Source organism: Lonchura striata, chromosome 6 (genome assembly GCF_050655825.1).
Source record: "Lonchura striata isolate lonStrDom1 chromosome 6, ASM5065582v1, whole genome shotgun sequence".
Taxonomy (NCBI): Eukaryota; Metazoa; Chordata; class Aves; order Passeriformes; family Estrildidae; genus Lonchura; species Lonchura striata.
The window spans coordinates 25,190,489-25,217,590 of NC_140708.1; the positions used below are offsets into that span (position 1 = coordinate 25,190,489).

Below are 27,102 nucleotides of genomic sequence, written 5' to 3' on the forward strand. Positions count from 1 at the left end.
TCTTGAATTATTATAATCTGTGAATCTATTTTTGAAGCAGATGATTCAAAAACTTTAATTTGACCTAACTGCATAAACCTTTTTCCAACCCTGCATGAATCCCTTTGTAAATACTAATTAAGAGAGAAAGAGAGAGAGAGTTCTCATGTTTTTATTTATAACTACTGATTCTGTTACTCTCTCTCAAATGATGCCACAGGTGTTCATTGGTCATAGTTAAGATTCTTTCAATGTAATAAACTGCATTTCCAGATTCACTTAAGGTAAGATACCAATATTAGAATTAAAACTTACATTTGAAAGCTGTGGATCACCATGTTACTAGGTCATTTTCGACCCTTTCCACCTGCATTGAAACATGTCACATGATCAGTGTCCTACCCTCTGTAATTTGTGGATATAATCAACACTATGTTACTAACTATGTAATTTATTTTCTCAGTTTAATACTGTATTTTGCTTTACTTCAGTTCTGAACTTTCCACTGTAGTGGTTCAGCAAACATGTTTATTTTGTGTCTACTGAATGGCTAAGAATAGCCAGGTCAGTGTGTTCTAGAGAAACCACCATGGTTCAGCATGTATCAAATCTTTGTTTGTATGAACTGATTTAACAAACCCATGTATTTACATGGCCTTGATTTGACAGTGTCAGATCTGTTCTTCACAAATATCCATGGCCTCATTCCAGTGTGTGTTTTTAAAGGATGCAGAATAATTCCATTTTGTTTTGTGTGTGATATTCAAAGGCCAGATCTTTATCTTCTGTAAATCAGTCTGTCCATGCTGCCTGTGTAAGGTTTCCTATTTTCCTATAAGGAAAACATTCTTAATTCAATGACTTAAGTGATTCCAATGATGTAGGATAGTCCTAACTTCCAAGTGAGAGTAGAAATAATTGACTCTTCCTAAACTGATAATTTAATTTCTTTTCAAGAAACTTATACTTAGGAACATTGGATCTGACTTTGGTAACTTTTTTTGGTAGTATTCTTTGCTGAGAAAGCAAATGTAAGGAGGTCCCAGGTTTTGTTTTGTTTTGTTTGCTAGTATTTCTGTAAAGTTCAGATGGTTATTTTCCAGTGTAAGGAAGAAGTACTTTTTTCATACTGACAACCAGCTAGTTCTCAGCAATAAATGAATCTTAAATAAAATTAAATGATTTCAAAGAAATGAAAGTGTAATTGAAAATAAATTTGGGAGCAAATAGGAAGGTGGAATTTCTGTGAAAATGTGTGTAAGTGGTATCACAGTGTGAACAGACCAAAATATTTGACTCATTCTATTAAACTCTTTCAGAAATCTGCTTTGATTAAATCATGTAACTTACAGTACTTCTTAAACCACTTTGCAACAACTTTTTTTTTTTACATTTACTTTTATTGTAATCTAGTATCAATTTTGTAGCAGCCTGTACCATTTCACACACTGATAGTAACTTGATGGGTGGCCTTGAATAGCTTATTTTGTGTAAAATGTGAAGAGTACTCACCTATTTCCCACAGATACTGATTAACAAATAAATTGTTTTTATATTATTTTATATATATATATTTTATATAATTTTATATTTTAAAGATGTTTGAAACACAGAGTAAACTAACTTTTCTTCTTCAAACTAGCTGACCATATATCACTGTTTTAATCACACATGGGTTTTTTTCATCTTTGAACCTTTTCAGTCATCTCAGTCGATTGGCAGAGCTGTAGACCTGCTGTTCCACATGTAATAAAAGAATAAAAGTAACTGACTCATTTCACTCTTACACTTGAGTGACAGATTTCAGGTTTCTATAAGATTCTCTTCTAGGTTATGCTATGCAGAACCATGCTTCCAGTTTTAGGACTTGGTCTGTCTTTGGAAGATCAATGTTGAATTTGTTATATGAGAGAGTGTATTTCAGCCAAGAAACTGGTGGTAGGGAACTAGAGCCAAAAGCTTTATCTTAAACTTGGAAGAGAAGTGGGGATTGTCACTGTTTTTATTTTTGTTATGAATGCATACTCTGTTCCCTTCTGTTTTTCAGTTTTAACTGAAAACAAAGCACCTGAATACATTTGGTGCTGATGCCACACAGGATTTTGATACGTCTTGTATTTCAGATAAGCAAGGGTTTAATTACATTCAATTTTAAGTTTAGATAGAAGAAATGTTACATTCCCTTCACTTTTGTGGTGGTTCTGTTATATAATTCTGCAGTTCAGAAAATGATGTCACTGTACTGGATTTGTGTAATCTTTAAAGGTTACTTCTCTTTCAAGTAAAGATAAACCTAATTTGGCTAATTCAGAACTTGCATATCATTAGCATAAAGTTTAATACTGCACAACTGCTACTGCATGTGTGAATTTGAGAGAGAGAATATGTTGGCTGCCATAAAAATATATGTAAATGAAAACCTAAAAGTTACTTAACCTTTTTGGGCAGCTGCTGCTTCTTCTTCCTTTTTCTTTTGTTCTTCAATGGCTTTCATCTTCTCTTCATATTCATCAGCTCGTGTTTTCCATTCAACCCTGTTGTTTTGAAGACCATCAAACATTGGTGTAATTTCCTTGTGAAACCTCGAGAATTCCTGTACAAGCAATGAAATTAGTAAATTAGAAATTTGTAAGCACTGATTAATTGTTCAATTTGAAATTGTGGAAATACTGTTGAGAAAGCATTTAATTTTTCTATTGCATCTAATTCTAAGGCATATTGTTGGAAATACTGTGTTGGGATAATAATGCCCTGTTGTGCACATAGTCTGTTAGGAAAATATTGTAATTATATGCTCCACATTTTAATATCTTCCCTAATCCCACATATGATATCATGATTCATATAATACAACTGCGATACATTATATTTTATCATATGATTATCAGTATCAGGATGCAATTAAAAAGTCTGTTATCCTGTAATATATTCCAAACAGATGAGGATATTTCTGAAGATGTTAAAAAAATCACTTTTTTGCCTGGCATTTTTGGATAATATTAAAAACTAGACAGGGATTAAGAATGTAGCCATTTCAGTACCTTACAAAAGAAACAGCATATCTACATGCCCCAAATATTGCATATTTGTATTCCCTTTGCTGTGTTATTAATTGCTTTCTGTAACTAACCACGTTGCTTGCTTATATTAAATGGGACTAGGAAGAATCAAGCTGGACTTTGTAATTCAGTCTTTAGGCAATAACAGATCCTCAGCACTTTGAAGTTCCACTGGGGTCTTCCTCTTTTATGAATTTGTTTCACATCTCTTGAATTTATTCTATGGGAACAATTCTATGATGTAACAGAATACTGAAAAATTATGGTGGTTGTGGTAGTGGTTCACTCTATGACCAAGAGTACATCTTATCACTAATTGTGCCATCGGAACTGCTGGAACAGGAAAACTAGTTATTCTTACCTTGTACACAAATGTACACACAAAGTCTATGAAACCAACTTGGAGCTTAGGCAGTTCATCACCTTTGTTTCTGTCCATCATAGGCTAGAACAGAAGAGCAGTAATTTAGTAGATATTATACTTTTTGGTATAGTGATCTCATAAGCATCATGGTTCATTATTTTTTCAATGTTTTAGTAACAGTCTATATGGCTTAACACTGTGAAATTATTTAATTATTATTAATTTCATTTATAATTAATTATTTAATTTAATTTAACCCTAACACAGTGAAATTATTTAGTACTTACAATAGGTTGTTGCTGCAGCACAGTTCGTTCCAGGTCACCTTGCTCCCAGAATTCATTTGCAACCATGAGGGCAACCTGAAGAGGTACAATTCAGTGGAATTGTCAGCAGAAAATAGTACATTTAAATAAATAAAACAAGGCTTTCCAGAAAACATTAAAAAACCTACAGACACTGTGTGCTTTTCTTAAGGCTTTTCCCAGCAAATTATCACTAGCAATATTTTAATGCATGCTGAGTAAATAACAGATTATTGCCTACAGAAATAAGGCAGTATTAGCAACATAGGAGTCTTGTAGTGCCTGTAATGTGTATAACTTAGAATAACAAGTATTTGCAGTTGTATTTTCATTATGCTTTGTTAAAACATATTCCACTAAGTCTAAGTGATGAGATTCAGCAGGATGTTCAATAAATACTGGAGTACTTCAAGTACTTATATACCACTCTGTATTACAGAATTTTAGTGTGTTTGAGCAGCTTTGCAATGGCACCAAGATCTACAGAATAGATACAATTCAGACTCTGTTATTAAATCTGTGCCTTAAAAATAGCTGGAAAGTAGCAAAAATTGTCCACCAAATAAAAAAATGAGTGATATTTAAAGGTAGCTAGTTTTAGTGGAAGGACAAGTAGAGAAAAGGGTTGACAACTGTAGAGTGATTGAGACATCATTGACCACCTACACTCAGAAAGGTAGAGGCTCTCTTCTGGAAGCAACAGGTAATTAAATATGCATCAAATAATAATAAGTTGTTTGGTTTTTTTTAATTGATCATACACCAAATGGGCAATAAAACAGAGAGTAAAGCAGTATTGTCTACTTCTAAAATACCTACCTTACTCTGCACTTCCCAGGGCTTCGTTATTGCAGACAGGTCACATCCGGTCATCATCATAGCCCTTTGAAAACAAAAACCAAAACAAGAGTATAGTTTTGTGTGTCAGGAAGATGGCACCAGACTCTTTTCAGTGCTGCCCAACAACAAGGCAATCAACTAAACCACAAGGATTTCCCTCTCTACGTGAGGAAGAACAAATACCCATTAAGGGTACAAGAGCACTGGAACAAGCTACCCAGGGATGTTGTGGCATCTGTCTGGTGACATTCAAAACCTGCCTGGACCAGTTCCTGTGTAATCTGCTCTAGGTCACCCTGCCTTGGGTGATCCCCAGAGGTCCCTACCAACCCTAACTATCCAGTACTAGGATGATTATAAAAAAATAAAAGGTCTAGGTGTTAAGGAATTTACGATGCCAAATGAATTAATATTTTGCATATTTTAAGAAGATTATAGGCATCAGTTTCTAAATTAAAATCATGGTTGTTCTCAGCATTGGACAATAGCACTAAGTCCAAATTTGCATGTTAAGGGGCCCAAATTCTTTTAAAATCTAGTCCTAGATAATTGATTGAATAAGGAGTAAAATATTAACCACCTACATGATGACTTCTTTCTTCGTTGGGTCAATAGAGATGTACTTAATTGCCTGCTCTTCTGTTTCCATTTTTTCAATTGCATCCACAATCTTTTGAAACATAGTTCTTTTCCTGTTAAACCAATAAAGCATATATTACTGAATGTGAGTTCCTGCATTAAAAATAAAATATAAAATTGTATTTATTATATTTGTGCTTTTCTCAAGTAGGTTCATAGTAGTATCATAGTAATACTTCTTTGCTGTTGAAAGCAAACTTTTTAGGTAACCTAGAACTTCGATTTTGCTACATACCACTGGCATGTGAAATAATGTCAGAGTTCCTGACAAAGAAACAATCAAATTCCTACCTCTTCAGATTAAAATCTTCGGGGTGACATTCTCATTTTTTAGCATTACATGTTTATTACTTCTTGTAACATACTGAATTGGGAAAAGTGAAGCAAATACTAATAAATGCTCTGCCACTCCCTCCCATCAAGAATCCTAAGAGTTACTAAGACCTGACTGAGAATAACTATCAAAAACATAAGCCTGTCTTGCTATTGCTTCATAAATCTTCTAGTTTGTTCTTTGAATGAATGAAATAATGGAATTACTCTTCTCCAAATCTTAGTAACTGCTATTAAACAATTCCCTGAATTTCTGAATTTAAATTGTCCCAGTCATAAAATGAAAGTCTCCACATATTTTTAAGGAAGATACCCATTATTAAAGCACACTAATTCACTAATTTAAGAACAGAATTGATTGAAATTTGGAGTCGTTGGCATATTTAGCACTGGGATCAGTGGATGTCTCCCATTTTTTTTAAATTTTCAGCATGCTTCTGCTTACTGAGTATCTGTTGTATGGTGTGTTAAATGTCACACATGCACATAACCTCACTTTTAGGCTACTGAATCCACACTTCTGGTATACAGTGCTTGCTGTAACTAAAAGTATATAGGAATGACCTACTAAATCTATTACCTACTAAGTATTATGTACATTCATGCATCCTCTAATTTGAAAGCTTATAATCAAGCTAAGAATGTCTTGGTTTTTGCAAGACTTAGACTCAAGAACAATGTTAAATAGAGCTATGTTCTGTGCATATAAACATATAAACAACTAAAAACTACAGTTACACATTTGATAGGATTGATTTTTTCAGTAGGAAGTTACACAGAATTTAGTACTTACTTGAAATACAAAGCCAAGTCAGTTGCTATTATTGCAACTTCAAATAAGTGTAGAACGGTTTCATACTGGCGCTTATTTAGGTTCTGGAAGATGTTTAAACTCTGCAAGGTGGAAAGTTTAGGATTTCAATTCCTTTAATAGCACTGTCTTTCGTTTGTACTATACAGATTGTCTCACAGAATAGGATTACAAAATTGGCCAAATACAGTCCTTAAATTAAAATAACGATAAAAATTTAAAATTCACATTCAATTAACCTAATTTTCCTGACTTTTAAAGCTTTCCACTTCCCTTTTTCTTCCTGTTAAACTGGGTTGACACAATTGCCTGCAGCAGTGTGTGTGACCTGCCTTGGTACGTGCAATGTCCTTTTTCCTCAGGCAAAGGGAATGAGACCACCATACAGCATTTTTCTAAGTGCCTTGGTTTTATTTCCTTCTTTAACAGAGATACAAGGTCTGCATGAGCCAGGGCACAGTGGTGTTGCTGGTGAGAGCCTCCTGAGGACCCGCCAGCTGCTGTGCCTGAGAGCAGGAGTCAGTCCCTGGCATCTCACATTTGAAAAAGTACATTGCCATCAATAAAGGGAAAGGTTTGTTTGTTTTCATGTCATAAACCTTCTAGGGATTTTATTAACATAGTGCTACTGCTTAGCGTAAGGATTCATTCCGCGGCCTCACGAGGTCAGGCAACAGCATCACCACAGGGATTAGAAGTGGAAAATGAGGGTGAAGTGGGTGCCTGCCCTTCTGCCGCAAACAGGGGATGGAAGGGCTGCATGTGTGCATGCCCTGCTGTTAAACCACCCTCCGAACCCCATGGCAGGGAGTGTAAATAGTGTGTTCTGCACTAGGCGGGCCAGAGCCCGGCGCCGCCGGGGCAGGGCGGGCGGCGCGCAGCGCAGGAGCAGCGCCGGGGCCGGCTGAGGCGGGATGAGGCGGGGTGCTTGATGACAAGTGTATATATATATATATATATATATATATATATATGTATGTATTAGATTTTCTGCTTTGGTTTCAATGTCAGCTCTTTAGTGCAAGCAGAAAAAACCTGAAGAGTGTGAGTGAGGCCCAGAGGAGAAGCTTTTCTGTCTGAGGTGAATCTGTTCCAGACCGAATCACTGATGTTTCTCTAAAAGTGGAAAATGCATAAGAATTTGTCTTAAACTTGAGAATTTTAGCATTTCTTTTGTGGACCTAGAGATATGCATGAGAACCAGTACATTTGTAACATTGTAACATAACTGCCTCTTCAGTGTTTATTTGTCCATGATGTACCTCGTCTTGCAGCAGGGTTTTACTGTACTCTAGGTGATGCCTTTCCAAAATGGAAGAGCCGTGAAGTTTTGCCAGGGGAGCAGCTGATCTGTGGAAAAATTAGCAATTATTTAGATTATTCAATATATATATGATTTGAAGGCAGTAGTTTTTATTCCGCTTTCATATTTTTGGTATGATAGTGTAATCTGTGTAAATTAGCTATTGGTATGATACAGAGAAAAAAAACCAACTTGATTCCTTTTGTTTTTGTGACTGAGTAATGATGGAACTTGGAGAGCGCTGGGTGTTCAGTGCCCACTAAAGTCAAAGTCATTGTTAGATGCCTCAAAACTCAAAAACTTTGGTATTTAAAATACGGCTTCATTTTGTCCTGCATGTTTAGTTTTCCTGTTTGTTTAATCTGTGCTTCTTTTATGTACCTTAAAAGTAGCCTTTATCCATCATTTACTGTTTATTCTGCAGCATGGCTTTTGAACTCTTGTGCATCTGTAATGACTGGGTGGTGTGCCCTGGGATTTTAGTCAACTGTAACATAAATCTGAAATAATGGAATGTGCTGGTTTTGCACCACACAATATAATGGAATTTAATTCCTCTAACGCTCTTGAGCTACTTCACTCCCCCAAAATTACCTTTTTATGGACAGCAAAAGTCCTGATAGCTCAGGTTTGTTCCATTTTATCACAGGTCTTAAAGTGTTCCCCTGACATTGGACTAAGCATCAAGAAGAGGAAATTCTGCATCAGATTATGGTTGTGAGATGAAGGGAGAAGCATCCTACTTACATGGGCTCCAGGTAGTTCTACATGTTTGGAAGTGTATTTTCCTCCTTTTTCCTTTGGCTTACAGCCCAGATAACCCAAGGTGGATTGCTACATGGCACCCATATTTTCTGATGTGATTAGGAATATCGTGGTAAAGCCTGATGAGTTCTATAAATAGCTTTACTGCATATGACCTCATGTAGAGGGCTTTCATCTAAGGAAGACCACAGTGGGAAGATTTAAACCCAACCCGCTACAACCCCCCTTAAACTTGTTTGGATGAGAGGCAGTCCATTGAATAAGAATCAGCATCTGTCATTCTCTATCCTACGTCACCTGGAGAATCCCTGGGAATAATCAGAAAATCCCTTTGCGTCACTGCTCTAGCACACAGGCTGAAAAGGCTGAAATGTGAGCAGTGGATTCAGGGTCAGAGGGCTTGGATCAATCACTCTGAAGATACAGCTGGTGGAAACTAGCCAGAAAATTGTAATCTTCTGATACACGTAACATTCTGAGAAATGTGTTCTCTGGGTAGCACATGGGAACACCCCCACACAGATCACATAAAACACTAAATGGTAGGATGTTCACTCCTCAGAGGAGTGGGTCTCACCATGATACATAATGCTTTAATATAAGGGAAAATTTAAATGAATTAATATAGTTTCATAACAAACAAGGTAAAAATCACAAAGAAATCCTTTAGACTATTCTCTCAGAATGTATTACGGCATGAATTGCAAAGTGTGAACCTCACTATGTGTAACTTCTGGGCCTGTGGACCCAGCAGTAGAAGTCAAGCTTGTTGACTCAGACTTTTGTGTAGCATAGGAGATTACACCTCAGGAAAAGATCTATATCAGGAAACTGAGTGTGGAGAAGAACAACTGAACTAGTCAAATTAGACAGTGGAAAACAGAGCAAAAAATTTTGTCTCCTTCTAAACTAGCCCTTGTCTATATCACATCTTGAATCACTTTCCAGAAAAGTGCTTGTGCCCGGACTTGAAAAAGTAATCCAATTATGGATTTTAATTTACTTTACTAATTATTTTGTGTTCTCATGGGCTTGAGGCTCTGTCTGCTACAATACAAGCATTGGTAGAGTTTTAAAAACCTAGTCTTAAAAATTGATTGCAGCTTCAGGAGATCCTTCTAAGAATCTGTCTTGGCATTCTGTCTTTTTGTTTCAGCTGCCTGAAGTCCTCTGGGGCAGAAATCTTCTGTAGCATAATTATTTATTCATGCCAGATGAGTATGGAATAGATACCTTATATTTTTGCAATTTTTTTTTCTATTTATTTTCCACTAAAAGGAGTACATTTCCATATATTTGATCACTTATACTTACTTCATTTGATACAAGTTATTGGTCCCTCTGTGATCAATGTCATGGCAGAAAGCAGCAGCAACCATAGCAAAGGCTTCTAAGTCAGTATAGTATTTCTTTATTTTTCCTGTCTGTAAAAGAAAACAGATAATTCTTAGTGTGTGTCTTCCTGAATTTTCCATCTGGAGTTGAAAGAATGCTAGTTAATGAATTTGGGGTTAATATTAGCAACATTACCATCAGCAGGGTAAACATTGTTTGTCCCACATTGAATCCATGTCTCCAGTTGTGATAAGTGATATCCCGATAACCTTTCCTGACTGTGTACATCCATCTTGTAAGGACCTATTGGGAACAAAAGGGAACAGACAGCTGTTAATTGAAACAGAACAAAGGAATTCCCATTAAATAACTAGAATAGAATATGAAATGACTTAATTTTGCAAATTTTTTGAAAACAAATGTTTTTCATTGAATTAAACATGAAAACAGCAATTTTTTCTTACACAGATGCATGTGGATTTAATTCCTTACCTATCTTACACAATTCAGGATTAATTTTATGTTTTTCTGACAGATATGTAAACATTTCCTTGAAAATGGAAGATTGTTAACCATACCATTAATATTGTAGTATTGCCTACTTCTAGATTAAAGCATGTAAAACCAACTATTTTTCTTCTATTTAAAAATAAATATTAACAAGAAAAATAAACCAGACCTCAGCTGGGACTTTGAATTTTTCAACAACATTTATCTCAAAGAACAGTCGTATTCCACAAGTTATCAGGCCATGCTCTGTAACAGGGAAGTCACTGAAGCGGAATTCATACAGTTCTAAATCTTTTGGATCAGGTAATTCTTCTTTCTGTAAGGAAATATCAAAAACAGGGTTTTTTCTGCCAAGAACGTACTGCTCAAGGACAATATGCTTACTATGTCTTCAAAGGTCTCAGGTGTCACTATGAACTAAGATGTATTAAATTATGAAATACAATCATGATACTGCTGGCTTTCTTCTCAAAATTAGTAGATAAAAGCCTTGGGCAATTTCTACTCTGAATTCCAACAAAATGTGTTGTAACCATCTCAACACTTCCCTAGTTTAGAAATATTAGTCCTTGGAAATTCTCTTCTCTGGTATAAAATCCCATGATTCTTCCACTTTTAGCCTAAGGCTACATTAATCTTTTTCTCAACCAAATTAAATTGCCTATTTTGTATGTATAGATACAGATAGAGATTCACACTGAATAGCCTAACTGGTATTAGTGCTATTAGTGAACTGTTGTCTAACACTCTTCATCTCTCTCAAAGCCTAGAGAGAGCAGCATCTTATTTTAAAGAATGTGTTCCAATCCAAACAAGAATTCTTCAAGGAAGTCTGATGCAACACAAAAAATAGTTTCTATTATCACAATTACTCCCTTCCTCCTCAGTAATTAAAAAGAATCTTCACTTTATCAAGAAAGAAAAAAGACGACTGAATGTATGCATATATTTCAACAAGTAAGGCTGATCATCCCTTTCCTTCTCCCTGGGTTTTTCCTTCATATCTACGCAGATCTGAGATCAAGGACAAAGAAACCTAGACCAGTGTTGTTTTAAGACCCATTACTTGGTGAATCATCAGATCTAGGAGCACTTACTTTATCCTATTAGTTATCTGGGATTCCAGGTCTTAATAGGATAAAGCATTTGCATGTAGCCTTGGCAATGCAGAAAATATTAGACCTTTGAATTTGTGACTTCACAATGTTGAAAAAATAAATCGGTTTTTGTAGATTTTAAAATTCATACCAGTATTATGTTTTTAAATTTAGAGCCTGTATCAGAATAATCAGATTTTGCTCTACCCATGGAGAAATTTTATAATGTCTATTATTTTTTAAGATTGTCATGCTACTAAATTAAATTTCCTTTAAAAGACATGTGAAGCTACACACTGTCTGTTGATTTTTTTTATTTCACCACTTGCAAGCTGTGTGAGCATCTGTTGTGTGGAAGCCAGTAAAAAAAACCACCAATGCATTCCAGCATGCACATATACATAACTAAAAAGAGTTTAATGAGATCTTTACCCTATGGCTACGTGTACATTAGCAAATGTGGTGTAATAGGAGGAAATATGTGAAGTGGTTAGTACTGGAAGTCAACAGATTTGTGTATATTTTAGCCTTTTTTCTTCAGCCTAGCTCTGTTTTGATCCATTAGCAGTGGAAGTTCATCCAGTGTTTTCATTCAGAGCACGTCTTTGCTCTTAATTTGAGGTTTTTTTCAGATAAAGTAGGCCAATTCCTGTGCTCCAGGACTGTTGAAGTGCACTAAATATGCAAAAATAAGACCTTTCTTCCAAAGACAGTACCTTTCTAGACTGAAATACTAAGGCAGCCAGAGGACTGCAGTACAAACTCATTTTTGTTTTGGTAGTAGCAGAGTAGTAGAGCAGAGAACTCATTAGGTGGTCACTGTGGAGTCACAGGTCACTGTCTTTAGACTTCTCTGCCTACAGAAATGCAGGAAAAATAATCTGAAAATAAATTTGTTCCACTGGACACTCCTACATGTGTTCTCTTACCTACAACAAAAGTGGCCTCACCACAATATCCCTTTCTTTTATTTTCAGAATTAAATACAATAAATTCAGTTACAGCATTTTCTCTATGAATATTTTAAGAAATTTAACACTTTAAATGTCATTAGTATAAAAATGTCTATGTAATTCTGACTGTCCAAGTTTCTTGATGTACAGAATGGGACAGAATGCTTCCCCGTGGGTAGCAGTGGGGTCTGCAGAGAGAAGGAGAGAAGAGGTTGAGGATGTGTTACTAAATCAACTCCATCTAGCCTGTGGAACTGATAGCTAACATTAGTTGTATTTGATCCAGATTTCACCATGTATAACCTTTTCAATTATGAGGACACATTACTCTCTGATGTAAATACACCACCTGAATTTTCAGTTTAATGACTTACCAAAATCCTGATGAGATCCTTTTGATCACATTCCTCTAAACTTTTTGCATTCAGTTTCTCCTTGTATTTCTAAAAATGAAAAAGAGTAAGAAAATTCATGTTTTGTGTAGTAAGCTTCCTATTTTAATTTTGTGACTGTGTACAGAAACTTACCAGGATAGATTCAACTTCAGCAGGGGTGGCCTTTGTCTGGTACATAAGCATTTCCTGAGCAATGTCCTTCCTGTTTTCAAGTTTGTTCATTTTGTCATAAGTGTCAGTATTTAAAACAGACCACCCCAGGAACTGTGTGAGAGTCTGCAACAAAATCAAGTAAAGCAGAGATGTTGCCATGACAACAGAATGAACCTGAAAATTTGAACTTAGTTTTCTTAAAGTCCCATTTCTGTTAGTGCCCCTTGAAAAGCAAGGTGCCACTGTACTTGTTAGACCCATTTATCTTCCTTCAGCCAGTTCTGTTAGCACTCACAGCCTCTAAGGATGTTTGGCTCATCAAGTAATTAATATTTCCACTTTATATACAAGACTTTGGGGCTTATGAAGTTTAAGTAAGGTGGGTGGACTTGGGTACACTGTGTAGCATCTTATCTTGCCTGAGTGCATGCAGTTATGAATGCTCTGTGAACTCCCATGGTCACAGGCTTGGCATCTGTTGGCAAGCAGCACACCATACCTGCTTAGCCACTGCTACTTAGGAGATGCTGACCATTGTTAAAAAGTCAGAGGATTAAAAGTAAAGTTATAAGCAACTTTTGTTTATTGCTGGAATGTAAATCATCACTCAAAAATTTTCAGTTTCATAAAGCGAGATAAAATCCCAGATTCTTAAGAAACTGTGTTGTGAAGAAGATAGACACTTGGCTAGATGTTAATATGGCCTATTTGAAAAATTTTTGACATATGAAAATGACTTTTTACTGCAGTATTTTTTTAACATCACATAGCTCCTCAAACCCTCTAATCCTATTAAGCTTACTTCAGTGATCTGTTCATCATATTCGTCAAAAGGTTTTCCATCTTTCCTGTTGTAAAATGTTGCAACTCCCACAATTTCTTCTTTTTTGTTGACAATAGGCAATGACAAGACGTTTTTGATAACCCATCCAGATTCATCCACTGGTCCTTTCTGTAGGGAAACCAAAAACCAGGAAATGTGTATTTCTTTGAAAGTAATAATACAGCTGTGGACATAAACAGTGTAAATATTTTTTTTTTGTGCATCACAATCAAATGAGAAATTATTTATACAATCAACTCTATAAGCAATTATTGGCAAGAACTAGAATACTTTTCTACAAAATTTGTAATTATTAGCATTACTGAATTTACCTGAAATGTGAAGTATTCATCTGCTGGTGCATTCATCATGTTACAAATCTGCAGCATAAAGAAAATGACACATTCTTGAAGTGGAATATAATGTGCATCAAAACTTGGTCTAATATTTTTAAAAGGAATATTTATTTTCTAAGCTAATAATAGTGGGCATCCTAGCTAGCTACAGAAACTAAAACTTCCTCTTAAATTACATGTGGTTATTCTAACAGACATTATTTTGGGATGTTTGTAGCAAAGTCCCTCAGTGTCTCGCAGTGCAAAAGCATAATGCTTAAGAAAATTACTTCCAGTTCAAAATGGCATGGGGATTTCCTGAAAGAAATAATTGAGTACTAAGGTTTCTATTAAAAATGCTACAGGGTTACTCATAGCTGTCATACATGACTTTGAATTACATATGTGTGTGCAAGAAGATATAGGAATTTAAGAAAAAAATTAAATCTTGCATGTGATGATTTTCTTACTTTGATATTTTTGTGATATTTAGCACACCTGGAAAGTGACATCAGACACATATATTATTCCTTTGATATCACCACAATCTGAGGGAAATTATCCTGTTACTTTCACTGTTTGTGCTGAGGCCATCCAAATAATGGTTCAAATTATTTTACTGGAAAAAAAAGTCACTGGAAGCATCATGGTATTTTTGTAGAGGATTTTGGTCATGGGGATGTTTGGGGGGTTTTTTGTTCAATCAGAACAACTGCATGATTTAAAATGCTAGTTTTTAGTTTTGCTATGAACTTACAAGACCATTTTCAGCCACATATGTTGGCAATCCACTGACAAGACACCAGTGATCTGCTGGAGGTGACCTTTTGAGAGACAATGAAATTAATTTATTTCTACAATGTAGACATGCTATTCTATCCCAGCAATGTCTAATTACCACACATTCACCATCTGCTAGTGAATACTCACGGAATGACTTTGATTTCTTCTTGTCCATGTAACAGATAGTCAATAATCTTATAAAAGTTGACTTCCTAAATAAAAATATAAAAACATCTAGGTGACTTGTAGAACTTCAATGTCAAACTTCAGTTTCATAAAAAGAAAAATTAATATCCTCACTCGTCCATCAGGTGTCTTGGGGCCTTTGTAAGGCTCTGCCTCCCCCAGCCGGATTGGCCACTCATCATAGAACTCCTGAGAAAATGATACACAGGGAAAAAGGAAAAAACAAATCAGCTCTGTGTTCATAGATAACATCACATCTGTGAATTACAGTTTGATTTTTATTTCTACTTAGTTTACTATGGTCATATTTCAGATAGTATTAAGAAAACATTAGTAATTATATTCCAGACAAGAAATGTTTGCCAGCAAATTGCAGGCTAATCTTATCCCTAAATAGTTGTACAGCTTAATTGTTCTTCTATTTCTAAAGCAATAATCAGACCTGCACCTCTACCTTTCTTACATTGAAGTATGAATATGAAAAAGTATTTCAGAATTAGCCTTTATGTTTGTTTTGGTTGTATCCTTTGCCATATTTTTATTTTGCATGTAATATTTGTAACATTGTTCAATTTTAAATAACTTATCCCAAAGAGGTAGAAAGCATGGGAACTTTATGTCTTGGAGATTTCACATTAGGAGTTTCTAGCAAGTAGGAAAAAAATAGCTTTTACCTTCTCTTTAGTCATGTCCAGCAGACCAACAGAGTATCTTTCACAATTCAAATACATTCGAATAGTATACAGTGCTTTATGAAACTGTCGTTCTATATCTGTTAGCTCTTCAAATACTTTGTTGGCAGACCACAAAAGCATCTATTTGCAACAAAAGAGAAAGAGGATAATGTTCAGAACAATAAGAAAACATAAACATATTAATCCTAGGCATTCCAGAATGAAATCATAAGGTGCATCACTGTTAACAAATTAAAAAAACAATAAATAGACTGTATCCTTACTTCAATAAGATTGCAAAAATATAAAATAGTGGGAATGATAATTGTTTCAGAGAAAAATGAAGTATTTTTATTAAAAAATGTTTCTATACCTGGCTTTTTCGTGATTCGATACTGTGGAGATACGACGTATGATTATTTCTTACCATCAAAGATATAAAGTTGAGGTATTTTTTAAATACCTAAAAATGACAAAGATCAAAAACAAAACAAAAGTATTAAATTAAGATATAGAGTCACTCAAACTACTTGTTTAGCTAAAAGCTGTATTATTTTGTGACATTTTACCTCTTCATCCTCTTTTGAGAACTCAGGGGCATTTAATTTGTTGAGTGCCATCACAACAGCAAGCACCTCTTTACCCTGTGTAATTGCAGTTGCCAACATATTGACTGTTTTATAACCAGTTTTTTTATCCATGAAGTCAGAAAAATGGCTGTTCTGAAAGAAAAGGGGAAAAAAATCGTAAGTTAAATGCACAACAATTATCATGCCAAGAGCAAATGATCATTTTATTTGGTAACAGATGTTTGCAATGCTGTGAGCACTGTTTCACAGTGTAGTAGGTTTATACTTGAAAAAAACCACTCTCAGACTTAAGTCAATCTTGCAGAGTTATATGTACAAGTGTAACCGAGGCATTGGTTATGAAGATAGCTTCTGAAACCAAGTTTTGTGGAATTTGTGGAATTAAAAATATGGGAAATATATGATCTTGTGACTACCTGGGAATCTAATATATATAGCTTATGTTTTAGAGAATGACTTCATAGCTATGTTAATGTTTAGTATTATTTAATTATTTCAGTAAATAAAATTCATTATGCATTTCCCTCATACAATATTTAAAAGTACCTCCTGTTCTATATAAAATACTTATGGCAGAGAAGCATCCCCAGCAAATATTCACCTAGCTGACCTGTTTCTTAATCCTTCCTGTCTGACACACTCCCATCCCTGTTGCTCTACAGGCTCTTTTGGTGAAAGAAGAGGTTATAGGTATAGGATATAGGACCAGAGCTGTTTTTGTTGAGTGTGTGATCCTGTTGAATAAGGCCATGTGACTAATGAATGAGCGGCAACTCAATACTCCATATTTACATTTTCATCCTCAAAACCAAATGTTGAGGAGGGTTTAGCAAAAGCTATTATTTTAATTTTTTAATGTAAAAATATTGAGAAGCTAGTTCATGTTTCATGGATAACTGTTTTATTTCCTCATATCCAAGAAATCATTGGTGTTTTCTTCAAAGCCTTTAGTGTTCTCTTTAATAAAAAAAGAGATTTAAACATTTTCAGGGAAATCTGTTTGTCAAGGGTTGTTATGTTTTGTTATGTTATTAAGAAAATACATCCGAATGAGGTGAGATATGAATTGGAGGTTTGAAATCTGTTGATACATGCATACTGAGAAATGCCATGGTTCTACTAAGCAGATAAAATATCCAGACACTGTCTTCACAGAGCCTTTTCCATCCGCTCACATTTCACTGCTAACATGTCAGTAATTCTTCAGAGATGAGCACTCAGCTGACTTATACTGCATGTCTATGCCCAGAGGTGGCAAACACTGCTGCTATTCATTCCTGCCTTAGCTTAGGCAGCTGACATCTGCCTGGTGCATCCCAAGGTGTCTTCCTTGCTGACAGGCTGGAGAATGTTGCAGGATGCCACATAATGGAACTTCAGCTTTCATAGATTATACATAAAGCTGCTTGAAGAAAACCCCAATCAAATAAGCATTTTCTAGGTTATAAAATCAAGCATGACAATGCTTGGAAATGGCAGAACTAAAATTGTTTGTCTATTATGTAGATTTTTTTCCTCTTAATTTCCTTTCGCCCCTCTTCCCTCTAGCAATTGTTTCTAGTATAGGTTGAATTTATAGCATATACAACTCTAACAAGAAAGACTGAATTTTATTATGTCATCAAAATATTAGGATTTGGGCTTTTTCCTTTTTTTTCATAGCCTTTAGACCTTTTGTGTTTACATTTTATATTTCCTTCTAGGGCTGCATTTCAGAGAAACAAATTAAATGTCTGGAAGTAACTCTTAAATATTGTATTTATGCCCTGGGCTCTCTTGTAGAGAATTGACTCCCTTAAGGACAGTCTGTGTCCTCCCCATGAATCTCATTCAACATATCAGGCTCTATTTAGATCCCTGGAAAGTGTAGCCACTTTTGAATATATTGTCTATGTGAAAACGGGACGCTTTCTCTGTTTCCAACAAACTCCCTGACTTATTATTTTCTGTTTTTCTCAGAGAAAGGCATAGGAGTATCTCCTGTAACAGACATCCATCTATCTCTTCTGTGTGAGAATCAAATACTGTTCTGTAGCTTGCTAAACAAGTATGTTATTACATGGAAATACTCAGTTTTCTGTGGGATGTATTATCTACTGACACAACCATTCTAGACTTGGGTGTGGCTTTGAGCTTCTGACTGTTTAAACATTGAAAACCCAGTAAATTAGACAGGGAACTTGACCCTGTTTTGTAGTCCCTCTGTGTCACTAAGAGCATCTAGTGTTCCTGGTGAGGCCCAGGTTCCTGGATTTAGGGTACTCTATACTGCTGTGAAGGAATAAATAAACATTTCTGACGCTCCTGGATTTCTGAACACTTAAAAGGGATCTGTAGACACTAAATGAGCTGAATCAGCAGCTGCTGTCTCTTACTTTGTTTAATAAGGCCAGAATGAAGGTACAAGAAGGTGATCAGAAGTGTTCAGAAGAAGCGTTTTGGTCATGCAATTTTTGCAAAGGATAGAAACATTTTAATACAAGTCTCTGTTAATAAACAGAAAGTTTAGTAACCACAAGCCATCCTGTGCCTAGACAGTGTGAAGCAGAAAGATAAAAATACTTTCTAATGAATTGGCAGCATTCCTACAACACATACAAGGACTCCTGTCTCCCATGATTTGCATATACAAGCAAAACATTGTGCTCAGATTTAGGCTTTTCATTATTGGATATTTTATTAAAAACTCCTAGGAGTTTTGAAGCCTTTATTTCCAACAGAGTTGTAAAAATACTTTCTCTTGGGAGCATAAGCTCTTTCTTTTTTCCAAAGAAAATCACTTTTTACAATATCTAAGAAATGATGTTCATAGACAAATAAGCAAGAAATGTGGTCTGCAGTACCAGAGCCAGAAGAACATCTTGGTGCTTCCATGACTTCATGAATGTGGACACAGTCTACTTGAACCTGAACCTATGAATCAAACTATCTTTTAGAACAATGTTTTGAACTTCCAGCTCTAAGTTAAATCACAAAATACGCTTTAAAAGAGAAATTATGGAGAAGAAATTTGCTGCTAACCCCCTAACTGTAGTACATTTGCAGACATTTCCTACTAGCTAGTCTAAATAATTAAATCTTAATTTAATGTTGAGATTCCAAGCTATTTACTGTACATGATCAGTTCTTTAAATAGGCCCTGAGATATGCAACATATCCTGGATTTGCAGGAAGCCAGCACCAGAGCCTAGCTATCATGACCAGCTAGCACAACCTTTTTGAATGGAGGAATGTTTCCTAATATTCAATCTGAACATCTCCTGAGGCCACTTCCTGTTATCCTATTATTTGTTAGTTGGGAGAAGAGGCTGACCCCCCACCTTTCAGGGATTTGTAGACATTGATAAGGACCTTCTAAGCCTGCTTTTCTCCAGGCTAAACACCCCCAGCTATTTCAGCCACTCCTCATAGGGCTTGTGTTTCAGATTCTTCTTCAGCTTTGTCACCCTGCTCTGGAAATGCTCCAGCACCTCAATATGTTTGTTGTAGTGAGGGGCCCACAAGTGAGCACAAGATTCAACATGTAGCCTCACCAGTGCTTGGTACAGGGCAGAAATCTCTGCCCCAGAACTGCTGGCCACAGTTTCTGATCCAAGCCAGGATGGCCTTGGCCTTCTTGCCCACCTGGGCTCTGCTGGCTCATGTTCAGCTGCTGTTGGTCAGCACCCCCGGGTCATTTTTTGCCAGGCAGCTTCCCAGCCACTCCTCCCTGCATTGCTGCCTGTGGTTCAAGTGACCCAACGCACAAGGGATAAGAATTAATCCTGCAGGTGAGGTGATAGGGCCAAGACAGCAGATGCCTGTTTTCCTCCACCGCTTTCCCCTTGCAGAGCACAGAGGAAGAAGGGGTTATTGTGACCCCTTGCAGTTTTGACTATTTTACCCCTATTGGGTGGGAGGTTCTGTGTTGGATAGGTGAGCTCAGACTGCACATATTTTTTTGCATCATCTCCACATGGTTTCTGGGTTTCTTTCTGGTAATTCTACAGGATTTTCTTCTCTTCCTGATCTTTTGTTCTTCCATTGATTGTCTTGCATTGGCTCAAATTTCTCAAAATTTTAACCGCTTGATAGGTGTTACTAATGCGCTATAATGCTTCATCTCTTACTTCTACTTAGCCTAATTTCAACTCACAATTTCTTTGTTTCATAATGATATAATTGAGTATGAATAGAAAATAAAAATCACATACTAACCATCTACCTGCCCCTTTCTTAGGCCACACTCCAAAAATTACATATTGTCAGGGATGTAAATTTCATTTTAAGATGTAACTTACTAGCATTACAGTACAAACTGACTTGGTTATTGTCAACATGACTAGAGTTCTGAAACTGAATCAAGGAGACGTTAATATATATTTAACAGCATTTGGGGGTTGAATTTTCAATTATGTCACTGAAATGCCTGCTTGATATTTGGCATATATAGTGACTATTTTGTAACTTCTTGAAATTTGATTTGTATTATATTAAGTGGGTTTTCACATTAAAAAAAAAGGAAAATTAGATAAAAGGGAGCTTTTAATTTTCATTTTTAATGCACTTTGTTTCTTCAGTTTTGGAAACCTTCTTGTTAGAATAGTAAATAAAGGAAATAATTGGTTGGGATTTTCTCCTGGAAGGCATAATGAATAGGAATTTGTTCTTGTATTAAAATATTTTCTGGTAAATTGATTAAATCTTTGCCATTATAGAAGATTGGAATATGTTTCCATTCTTCTAGTTAATATTTGTTGAGTATGAGATTCTGACAATCTGGTGTTTATTATCAAGATAAGATAAAATGGAGGAGCAGACATTAACATTTACAGTGCATATTTTTCCCATGCAAAAATCTACCTCAGACAGCCTGGAGTCTGGAGGCCAGAACATCCACATTAATCTGAAACTCCTGTCAGTTTAGACAGGCCTGGAATTAAAGTCTCTCCCACTCTTGGGTTAAAGGGTAGAGCTGCTGTTCTGAAGCTGGATCAGCTTACAAAGGGATGATACCAATGCTTGCAACTTGAAGATGTGTTTAAGTTGATTTGTACCATGGGTTTCCAGTGGTTAAATTAGGTGCTGCAACAATCACTCTTCTGGCTGCTTAATCTGACTTGGAATCTCCCGTGGTCTCTTGTTCCTTCATTGTACTGGGGGTTGTAAATTCCAGTGCAAGACCTCTAAAAATGAGGGCTAGTTATTTCAGCATCAAAATATTTTAGCCTCTTTATAGATCTAATCCAAAAGCCTTCACTTATTTTGAAGCATTTTCCCACCATTTTTATATTTACTCAACTAAAACAAATCATATTATTTATTGAGTTTCCTGTCCTTAATTAAATTCTTGTTTTTAAATAGCTTTGAATTGAAAGGAACAGTGCTTTAATTTAAATAGGTTATGGATTAAAGCAAATATATAAATTCTGTATTATTGGTTCTTACAAGCTGATAATGTGAGATTTTGATTCCCCAAAAATGACATACGCCTTGTAGAAGTATTTTTTAGTTCTTAGTTTTATTTGGAAATAATGCCTTGGAGAAAAATGTACTTTCCTGTATAATGTTGTCTGTGTTATCAATTACTGTTAAAAGAATATTAATGGACATATCAAATTTTTTGTACCCTATTATTTTACTTTGTCATATTTGAGGCACATAATCTGCTATACCCTGTGAATAATTTGAGACAAATTATTAGGGTAATGTTTCTGCCTGGCCTCCTGTTTCTCACAACTATTCAATCCTGGATTAAATACTATTAGCTCTCACAGTCAACAGGTCCATAATCTTGTGGGGAGGAGACTGACTACTAAGTTAATTATCGAAGGTCTGGATCTTTTCCTCGCTTTTCTTTTCTGGAGCATTAGTCAGGATGAGGAGCTTCCTCACGTTTATTGGTACCTTTCCAGTTAGAAGGAGATAATCCCTAAAGAACTGGTTACCAGGCACTAAAAGTGGAGTAATTTATTTTTCAATTATTTATTGCTCTTGTGATCTTTTATTGCATTTATTTTTGTTATAAAGGGGTAATGACTGAAGAATGAAAATGTCACACCATGCGTTTGTCAATGTTGTCATGTAATTGAGACTTAAAAAACACTATGCTGTTTGGATATGGACTGTGTCAACAGTAAAAAGTGGATAGAAATAACATTTTTAAAGTGCTATAGCTAACTAGAAATAATCTTGTGCATTTTGTATTCTGACAAGGCACTAGGGGAAAAATTCTTCTCTGGCTTAACTCTTCCTGTTATTTTTTGTTCATAATTTGGATAGCAGACAATCTTATTTGACTGAAGTGTATATGTAGTGAACTGAAAAATAATTATCCTTTCTAAAACGTAATAAAGACTTCAGTGGCAGCATATTTCTGCTCCCATGGACTAATTTTATGCTTTAAACATTAGTGACTCAAGCTGCAGTTCAGGGTTTGCTATGGAGATAAAGATTCTGGTGGCATAATTGGGAAGTCTGCTTGTGTGAAGAGTCTGAACTTGGACACTGACTTTTTGTACACAAAGAATGAAAATCCTGACATTTTTGAGATCTTTAAAGTTGTTTTTAAATATCAAACCTTGGTTCCAGAGAAGTCTCTGGGAGTTTTGCAATTATCTAGTAAACTGTCAATATTCCGGTGATATTTATTTACCAAATTTAGATTAATGGAATCCTAGTTGAAGTGCATTTTTTAATGTGTGCCTAATGGCATAGACCTCAGTAATCCTAAAAGAGTAAATGGGTTCCTAAGGACAGATTACCTTAGAATGACTGAAGAATAACAGATACTCAGTTGACATAAATTAATTTATGAGCACAAAAGCCCTAGCAGGATCCAAAAAGTTCTCTTACTTAAGCATATATAAATAAGGCTTGTCACAAAATTTTGAACAAATACTATTGCAAACACAGAAATATTTGGTTAGCCCTGCTCTGGGCACCTCTGACATAATGATATTAAGAAGCAGTGCAGTGTCTGATAGGAGGCACATCTTTTCTGATCCTCCTGATCTTTTCTCATGTAATCAGTCTTATGAACTTGGACAGATTATCCTCCAATACTCCCCACGTGGTGGTAAGAGGCAATAAATCAGACACTTCTTGTCAGAACAGCAGCCATTGAAGAAAGGATATTAGTGGTCAGTTGAAAACGAACTGATGGTTTTCTCAAATTAATCAGTCTTCTCTTTGCCCCTGTGATTCCTACTTACAGCTGAGGCAGTTTACTGTATATTGGAATGTTATTTTCCTATATATAAATCTTCATTTGTTTCTGAGCTTTAAAAGCAGTCCTTTATAACTTTTAGCATGGTAAAATATATCAATTTTCGTTTACCTACTGCAAAACATATTTAATTGCTGTGTAAATATTTTGATTATTTACATGGAGCTTAGGACACTGTAGTGGTTTCTATCTCTAAAATATTCTGGAATTTTAAATTGACCGTATAGGAAATACTGAGAATCCAGACTGTCATCTTGATAATTATCTTAGCACCATTTAAATATATTCAGATTTTCAACAGAAGACTAAAAGAAATGAAGATGCCATCGTTTGATGATGCAAGGCTAGTTATTTTTAAGGAAATCTTAACATTCAAAGCATGTTTACATTTCTCCATGTATTTCAGAACAGTTTCTAAAGTAGACCTCACACATGCGTGTTTCAGTTTTGTTAGGACACTCACCATTTTAATTGTTTGTAATAAATAATTATAATAAATATTTAAATAAAATGAATAAATAATATAATAAATAAACTCTTATCACACCTTAAAGAAAGAAGATGATTCACCACAGATTCAACAGGAACTTCAAAAATGTCAGAACAGCTCTGACTCAATCATTTTCTTCTATAGATGATTTTGAACAGAAGCCTTGGATCCAGATATACTCAAAATCTAACCACTTTTAAATCAAACACTGACATAAAGCTAAACATGTATGTCGACACCATCTTCCTCTGTCCTCATTCACTTACTAATAAGGATACATCTTCATTACAAAAGCTGCAAATTAAATGATTAAGAGATGCATGCATGGCAGCATGAAATGATTCCAGAAAACACTTGCAAGCCTATACTGGCAAACAGAATACAAGCCTGTCTTGTTCAGCAGAAACTCAGGTATTTAATAGTCTCTATTAATCTAATATTCTCTTCCATTATTATAGTCATTGATATTACAACTACTACAAGGACTCTGAAAATGCCTAACTAGGCTACATTATGTGGTTCTATTGGATTTTAAGCCATCTCTGCTGACACTTTTCTCATGTTGTTGGTCTGGATTTCTGTCTCTGACAGTTTCCTGAAGAACAACTTTTTGTCTCAAACCCTGGGCAGGAAGAAGCAAATGCACAGAACCCCGTTCCCCGAGAGAAGTCACTTACCTTTGTCACATCAGGTACATTAAAAAACTTCTTGGTATGAGCAACCCATCCCACTATCCCAATGTCCAGAGGAAAAACAGTCTCATTTTCTGGTTTCACCAAATTCTTCTCGTAGTTGGAAGTTGGAGTGATATCAAGAATCCTGGAGGCTACCTCTGGAATACCATTTCGGGAACGACAAATGAACAGACTACACCGATCAGCTGCCAGCAGCTGGGCCAGCCTCTGCAGGGCCTTGTGCACCATCTTTTCCATAACACATGCCTCATCCTGAATTTCTGATACCAACTCAAAAATTATGTTACATTCCTCCAGACGGGACATGTCTTTGAAGCTGACTCCTTCCTTCACATCTCCAGGGTTCACGTTAAAGATACTTCCCACCACTTCAGGTCTCATTTTTCGGTCAAAATACTCCTTGGCAAACTGGGGATTGTTCTCCAAGTATTTTTCAACGGCATCTTTATTTACCTCACCCATTTTTTCTGGATTTTTCTTAGGATTTCTTTTAGAGCTGCATCACCATCAAAGCAGGAATGGTAGCAAGAAGTCCTAACCTGTTACTAGTAAGAAAGATGTACTTTGTACATATTGTATAGCTCACAGACATAATACATTCATCTTCCTCTGTGGCTTCCAAGCCTTCTGATACTCTTGAGATATGACAGAAGGCACTGGCTTAGCATCTTCTTAGTGTGAGATCTTGGAGACCGCTAATTAAAGAGATGTCAGGACACTAAACCCCTGAGCATTCTTAGCTCATAAATCCTCAGGGAGTCATTTTAGCATTTTAAACTAACAAATGAATTCTTATAAAATTGTCTGATGTGTAGATATTTGTACCTGTATGTTATCTCCTCCATTCACCATATATATACACTGTACTGTGCACACAGAAGTTCCTATTAAAACTTCATATGATAAATTCCACCCAGATCCTTACCCCACATTATACACGTGCACAGATGTACACACGTGTATTTGTCAGAGGCACTTAAGGGCAGGAAAACAGAATGTTATGAAGAAGTCTTTTAAATGGTAGAACTTAGCTTTCCTTGAAATAGTCAAGAGAAGATAGAAATTGGATTACTAAAAGTAAATAATTATGAAGCTGTACATGAATAAAGTGGGTGAAATCCTTAAGACCTTACAGAAGTCTGAACCTCCTCAAATGCTCAAATGATTTACCTAGGTGGAGATGGAATAAAAGAATTAGAATGTGACTTGGCACAGCCAGATATGGCTTATTCTATTTTTTTTCCTTCAAAAAGAGAGAGCCAAAATAAAGAATAAAATCAGAAAATTGATTAAATTCAAACTGAGGAAACAGTAAAATTTTTATTCTATAAGCATAAATATTCAGTCAGGGTCTACACTTTCTTCAGAAAAAGTTGGAGATGTCTGTTCTATTAAATAGCAAAAAAAAGATAATAGCTGACAAACATTAGGCAAAGAGGGAATCTTGATTCTGGTCACAGATATACCATAGATAACCACATATCTATACAGATATATGGTTATACATGTTTAAAGTTTCCTGCCATTAGAAATTCAACATTACATACATGAATGGAAATGAAATGCTGGAAAATGTGTTGAATTTAAGGAGCAAATATTCCAAAGCCACATGAGTGAGAAGGCTGAATTTATGTGCCAACTATGACAGTAATGATCTGTGTTCATTGAAACAGATCTAAATTCCAGCACAGTAGGAAGACTGCAGTATAATTAGTCTTACTTCTGTTTATGGCATCCACATAGATCAAAAGCAATGAGAGATTCTTGGTGTAAGAAAATAAAACATACACCCTTTGGCCATTCTTAATTTGAAGAGCATTGCCAAAGTACATCACCTGTCTGTCAGAAGCCACAGTGTGTCAGCATTAGTTTTTATCAACAGATCTCAAAGAATCAACATGGGCAACTGACATAGATACTCTCAAGCACAAGGAGCAGGTCAATGACACCTAACATTACTTTTCCCTCTGACCATGATAAGAAACACTATGTATGGCACTAATTTTTTGCCAGACTCCAGATGCTCTACAGATTTTAAAAGGTAATGACAATCAGCACATTACAAACACAATTTGGTTTGGCTCCTTTTACCTGACTGGGTTGCTGCCCCAGCAGCCTGGGGGACAGGCCCCTCCCTGGTGGGTGTGTGAGTTTGCAGCATCTTGACAGGTGACCCAGTGATAGGAACTTGTGGCAACACAGCAGAGTGTTCTTGCCACTGAGAACACTCTGTTTACATGAAAACAGCAGAAGAAAGGCACATTTATTCTTACTCAAATTCAATATTAGTAGTTTCAATATTTGATCAATACATATAAAAGCAGTAGAGACTTGAAAAGAATTTTATATGTAACTATATAGAGTTAAATTATTGCCTGCCATCTTCCTAATTTCTGGCTCATTACTTTTTATTCTTTGCTTTAAAAGAAGAGGATGTTGAAGAGCCTCAGTGAAGGAATAATAACATTTTTTTGCATT

The 27,102-nt window shown here is 35.7% G+C and overlaps 1 protein-coding gene across 1 annotated transcript in view; it reads right to left on the reverse strand.

The window, feature by feature from the left end:
* Positions 1-26,845, reverse strand: part of PDE6C (phosphodiesterase 6C) — a 44,599-nt gene extending 17,754 nt beyond the window's left edge. Inside the window, exons 1-21 of the mRNA XM_021540164.4 lie at positions 24,607-26,845; positions 16,212-16,364; positions 16,016-16,105; positions 15,643-15,783; positions 15,083-15,157; positions 14,930-14,994; positions 14,757-14,823; positions 13,997-14,044; positions 13,644-13,793; positions 12,821-12,964; positions 12,668-12,736; positions 10,413-10,559; positions 9,929-10,036; positions 9,713-9,822; positions 7,593-7,680; positions 6,313-6,413; positions 5,132-5,239; positions 4,527-4,590; positions 3,690-3,764; positions 3,400-3,483; positions 2,416-2,572 (exon numbers count right to left, since the gene is read on the reverse strand). Of these exons, the coding sequence (XP_021395839.1) occupies positions 2,416-2,572; positions 3,400-3,483; positions 3,690-3,764; positions 4,527-4,590; positions 5,132-5,239; positions 6,313-6,413; positions 7,593-7,680; positions 9,713-9,822; positions 9,929-10,036; positions 10,413-10,559; positions 12,668-12,736; positions 12,821-12,964; positions 13,644-13,793; positions 13,997-14,044; positions 14,757-14,823; positions 14,930-14,994; positions 15,083-15,157; positions 15,643-15,783; positions 16,016-16,105; positions 16,212-16,364; positions 24,607-25,086 (2,524 nt within the window). The 5' untranslated portion in view covers positions 25,087-26,845. The remainder of the gene's footprint in view (positions 1-2,415; positions 2,573-3,399; positions 3,484-3,689; positions 3,765-4,526; positions 4,591-5,131; positions 5,240-6,312; positions 6,414-7,592; positions 7,681-9,712; positions 9,823-9,928; positions 10,037-10,412; positions 10,560-12,667; positions 12,737-12,820; positions 12,965-13,643; positions 13,794-13,996; positions 14,045-14,756; positions 14,824-14,929; positions 14,995-15,082; positions 15,158-15,642; positions 15,784-16,015; positions 16,106-16,211; positions 16,365-24,606) is intronic.
* Positions 26,846-27,102: the final 257 nt, after the last annotated feature.